At 44.2% G+C, this 4,559-nt stretch overlaps 1 protein-coding gene across 1 annotated transcript; it reads left to right on the top strand.

Moving 5' to 3' along the window:
• The first annotated feature begins 427 nt into the window (after positions 1-427).
• On the top strand, positions 428-4,221 carry LOC147983245 (G-type lectin S-receptor-like serine/threonine-protein kinase LECRK1). The gene has a single exon (XM_087542871.1). The coding sequence runs from the start codon at positions 2,289-2,291 to the stop codon at positions 3,975-3,977; it is 1,689 nt and encodes a 562-aa protein (XP_087398997.1). The 5' UTR covers positions 428-2,288; the 3' UTR covers positions 3,978-4,221.
• The last annotated feature ends 338 nt before the right edge of the window (positions 4,222-4,559 follow it).

Below are 4,559 nucleotides of genomic sequence, written 5' to 3'. Positions count from 1 at the left end.
ATGGGATTGGTATCCCTGAAGAAGCATACACATATAGAGCTGCATAGTACATATATAAAGCATACACATCATTTCAACATGTCGTGATCATGCATTTCAACTTGATCAATTTCTATATATAGGAATCTTATTATACTGGTGTGGAGCCCAAAAGCACGAGATGCATGGGAGGATATAGTACTTCTGAACGAACTGATCAATACATGCATGGAACGAATGCGGTGCATGAACAAACAATAAAATGCAGAATTCAGATTGAATGTACCTTATAATGAGAAAGGAAACACGAACTGTCACAAGTTATCCATGGAAAGAAATATTAAAGGTCCTGACTTGCCCCTCGAAATTGGAATTGCCAACAGCCACCACTTAGTAATATCATATCTTCAGTGTCCTACCATCCTTCATCATGAAATTAGGCAATGATCTCTTAAAATTAACAAAGGTTATATGTAAAATAAAATCTAGGCACAAGAAACGTATTGGATAAGCGTCATTTCAGAGAAAGGAAAAATGAATATTATTAGTTGAGATATGATACCTTTGTTTAACTGTACTACCTACCTGCGTTCCCACACGTCGAATGTCACTCAGCACAGGAAAAGGAAAGGAGCATTAGTTCTAGTTGTTATACTTATCCTGGAGTGTGGACTGGAAAAAGACTTGCAGCTCTGCAAACCAATCACAAGCTCACACCCATCAGGGCCTGTCTAGTTCGAAAAGGATATGCATTAAATTCTTGGAACTACCCTAGAGAAAACGATTCTACCTATGGGGCACTAACTTCTGACTGATGTGACAAAATTTTCCATGCATTCTCTGGAATCATGTTATGCCCCATACGCGTGGCAACATCAGATAAGCACCTGATTAGTCAGGCGTGTGGAATTCCAAGGTGAAAATGCCAATTATCTGAAGGAGCATAAGTCTATATGTTTGGCATCGCTCATTGGTGATATAGGAAGAAGGAAAGATGGTATCTCCGCTCTTATTGTCTGAGCTGTTTTTACTAGTAGTGTTCCGCCCATCCACCAAGCTCAGAAAAACATCACCCTTGATCTGAAAGAGAATGTAGTTCAGAGAAGGTGTAACTTTGATCTGTACAAACTGTGTTGCCAGTTGCCAGAAAATTATCGTTCTGCATGGGAGAAGGTAGGCAACATTATTCCTCTATTTTTCTTATCCTTGACCCTGGACTGGAGAAACAATTGTCACCTTTGATCAGAAGGCAATCACAAGCTCACACATGTCAGGCCTGACTACCTCTGAAAAGGATGTGCACTAATTTCGTGGAAAAGTCCCAAAGACAGCGAATCATCCGTATGGTGCACTAACTTCTGATTTTGACGGGACAAAAATATATCAATGCGTCCCCTGGAATTGCGTTTGCCACCATACGTGTGTCAACCTCACATAAGCACCTGATTAGTCAGGCATGTGGAATTCCAAAGTGAAAAAGACCATCAAACGCCATTTATTTGAAGTAGAGCATCAATGCATAAGTTTAGCATCGCTCATCCTCACTAGGAAGAACAATGGCATCTCCACTCCTCTTGCCTGTGGTGTTGCTGCCACTATTGTTCCCCTCATCCACCCAAGCTCAGAGAAACATCACCCTGGGATCCACTTTGGCGCCCCAGGGGCCAATCTCGTCATGGCTCTCGCCCTCTGGCGACTTTGCATTCGGCTTCCAACACATTGAGGGCAATGCCTCCTTCTACCTCCTCGCCATCTGGTTCAACAAGATCAGCGACAAGACGGTTGCTTGGTATGCGAAGACTACGGACCAAGATCCATCACCGGTGCAGGTACCATCTGGCTCTATCCTCCAACTCACCTCTGATGGAGCACTCTCGCTTCATGACCCCTACAGTGTGGAGGTCTGGAATCCCCAGGTAACCGGTGTGGCCTCCGCCAGCATGCGCGATAGTGGTAACTTTGTGCTCGCTGGTGCGGACGGCAACACAAAATAGCAGACTTTTGATGTGCCATCAGACACCATCCTGCCTACCCAGGTGCTTCCTTGTAACCAGACTCGGAACAAGTCACTCCGTGCTCGACTTGACACCACTGACTATTCCAATGGTCGGTTTCTCCTGGATGTGCAAAGCGATGGAAACCTTGCCTTCTATCTCGTTGCTGAGCCCTCCGGCTTCAAGCATGGTTCTTATTGGTCCACCGACACAGCCGGGAATGGCTCACAGCTGGTGTTCAATGAAACTGGCAGAGTATACTTTCTCCTAACAAATGGTACTCAGGTCAACATCACATATGGTGCACTAGGATCTATGTCAGACTACTACCACTGTGCTACACTCGACTCGGATGGTGTTTTCCGGCAATATGTATACCCAAAAAATCCAAAGTCCAGCGTCTTTACTGGTGAGGTGTGGAGTGCAGTGAGCTTACTTCCCCAAAATATTTGCCATGCAGTAGTTACAGCTGTTGGCAGTGGTGTATGTGGGTTCAATAGTTACTGCACCTTCGATGGCACCAAGAACCAGATAGTAAGTTGTGCCTGCCCACCGCGGTACAAGTTCTTTGATGAGGAGAGGAGGTACAAAGGATGCAAACAAGATTTTCAACCGCAAAGCTGCGACTTGGATGAGGCCGCAGCACTGGCACAATTTGAGCTGAGACCAATTTCTGGTGTAGATCGGCCACTATCTGATTACGAGCAGTATCAGCGCATAGCAGAGGATGACTGTGGGAGGCTGTGTCGGATCGACTGTTTCTGTGCCTTGGCCGTATACAATGAAAGCACAAGCACATGTTGGAAAAAGAAGCTCCCTTTGTCTAATGGGAATATGGCTGACTATGTCCAGAGAACAGTGCTTCTCAAGGTGCCAAGTAGCAACAATTCACGGTCTGCAATCAGTACTGCCTCCAAAAAATGGAAGCAGGACAAAAAGTATTGGATCCTTGGGAGTTCCTTGTTTCTTGGTTGTTCCATATTGGTGAACTTTCTCCTCATCTCTATTCTGGTGTTTGGTACTTACTGTCATATCACCCAAAAGAAGAATGGTCCGCTGTCCCAAGCCTCAAGTACAACTCAGTTGCCCCTGAAGACCTTCACTTACAAAGAGCTGGAGAGAGCAACCAGTGGTTTCCATGAGGTCCTTGGTAGTGGTGCCTCTGGTGTTGTGTACAAGGGTGAGTTGCAAGATGAGCTGCGGACCCACATCGCTGTCAAGAAGATCGACAAGCTCCAAGAAGAAACTGAAAAGGAGTTTACGGTGGAAGTCCAAACTATTGGACAAACATTCCACAAGAATCTGGTCCGGCTGCTTGGTTTCTGCAGTGAAGGAACTGAAAGACTGCTAGTTTATGAGTTCATGACCAATGGCTCACTCAACCGGCTTCTCTTTGCCGACGTACGGCCAAATTGGAACACACGGGTTCATATCGCACTTGGGGTGGCAAGAGGGTTGCTCTACTTGCATGAAGAGTGTAGCACACAAATCATCCATTGTGACATAAAGCCACAGAACATTCTTCTTGACGACAACCTTGTTGCAAAGATTTCAGACTTTGGCCTAGTGAAGCTTCTCTTGAGAAATCAGACAAGGACAAACACCGGTATTAGAGGTACTCGAGGATATGTCGCCCCTGAGTGGTTCAAGAACATAGGGATCACTGCCAAGGTCGATGTCTACAGCTTTGGAGTGATCCTACTGGAACTTGTCTGCTGCAGAAGAAATGTTGATTTGGAGGTAGTTGATGAAGAGCAGACGATATTGACTTACTGGGCAAATGACTGTTATAGGTGTCGGAGGGTCGACTTGCTGGTGGAGGGTGACGATGACGCGATCTTCAACATTAACAAGGTGGAAAGATTTCTATCAGTAGCACTATGGTGCCTACAGGAGGACCCGACCATGCGACCCAACATGCTGAAGGTGACACAAATGCTTGATGGAGCAGTTGCAATTCCCCTTCCTCCAGATCCCTACTCCTTCATCAGTTCGCTTCCATAATATATCCTGCATATTGTTCAGTAAGGTACAATATGAGTGAATTGAATAAGCATGCTAGATACACTCTGTCTAGTAGAGGACAAAGTATGTGTACTACAAGTATACAACTTCTACAATAACATCACTGCATTAGGATCAAATGCATTGAAGATGAAGGTCAGTTGTGTAACTATTTGAGTTTCCTGAAGGTATATTCATGTAAATCCAAGATGTTTGTATCTGAATTTTACACACAATAGTAACAAAAATACTACTGCAGAGTTCAGCAAGTGAGATTATAATATAATGTTCAAATAAACAATTTGCAGTGATAGGTATAAACTGAAGAGTATTTCAGGACCAGTTTGCAGTTACGAAAAGGTTACTTGAAAATTAGAAATAGTCAACGGAAGGCAGTAAACCATACAAGTAGAAAGACAACTTTTCCAGTATTGGGTTCTATTCTTTGATATTTGGACAACAAACTACTTGTGTGGAAGCATAACTGCAGGGACATATTTGACAGTTCGCCCTGGTAACCATAGAATGCTAGCTGTAATAACTATCCTGAAATGAAATATCTGGAATGGGTAGTTCTTACGT

Source organism: Triticum urartu, chromosome 2A (genome assembly GCF_056163025.1).
Source record: "Triticum urartu cultivar PI428250 chromosome 2A, HENAU_Tu73, whole genome shotgun sequence".
Classification (NCBI taxonomy): domain Eukaryota; kingdom Viridiplantae; phylum Streptophyta; class Magnoliopsida; order Poales; family Poaceae; genus Triticum; species Triticum urartu.
This window is presented reverse-complemented; position numbering and strand designations above follow the sequence as displayed.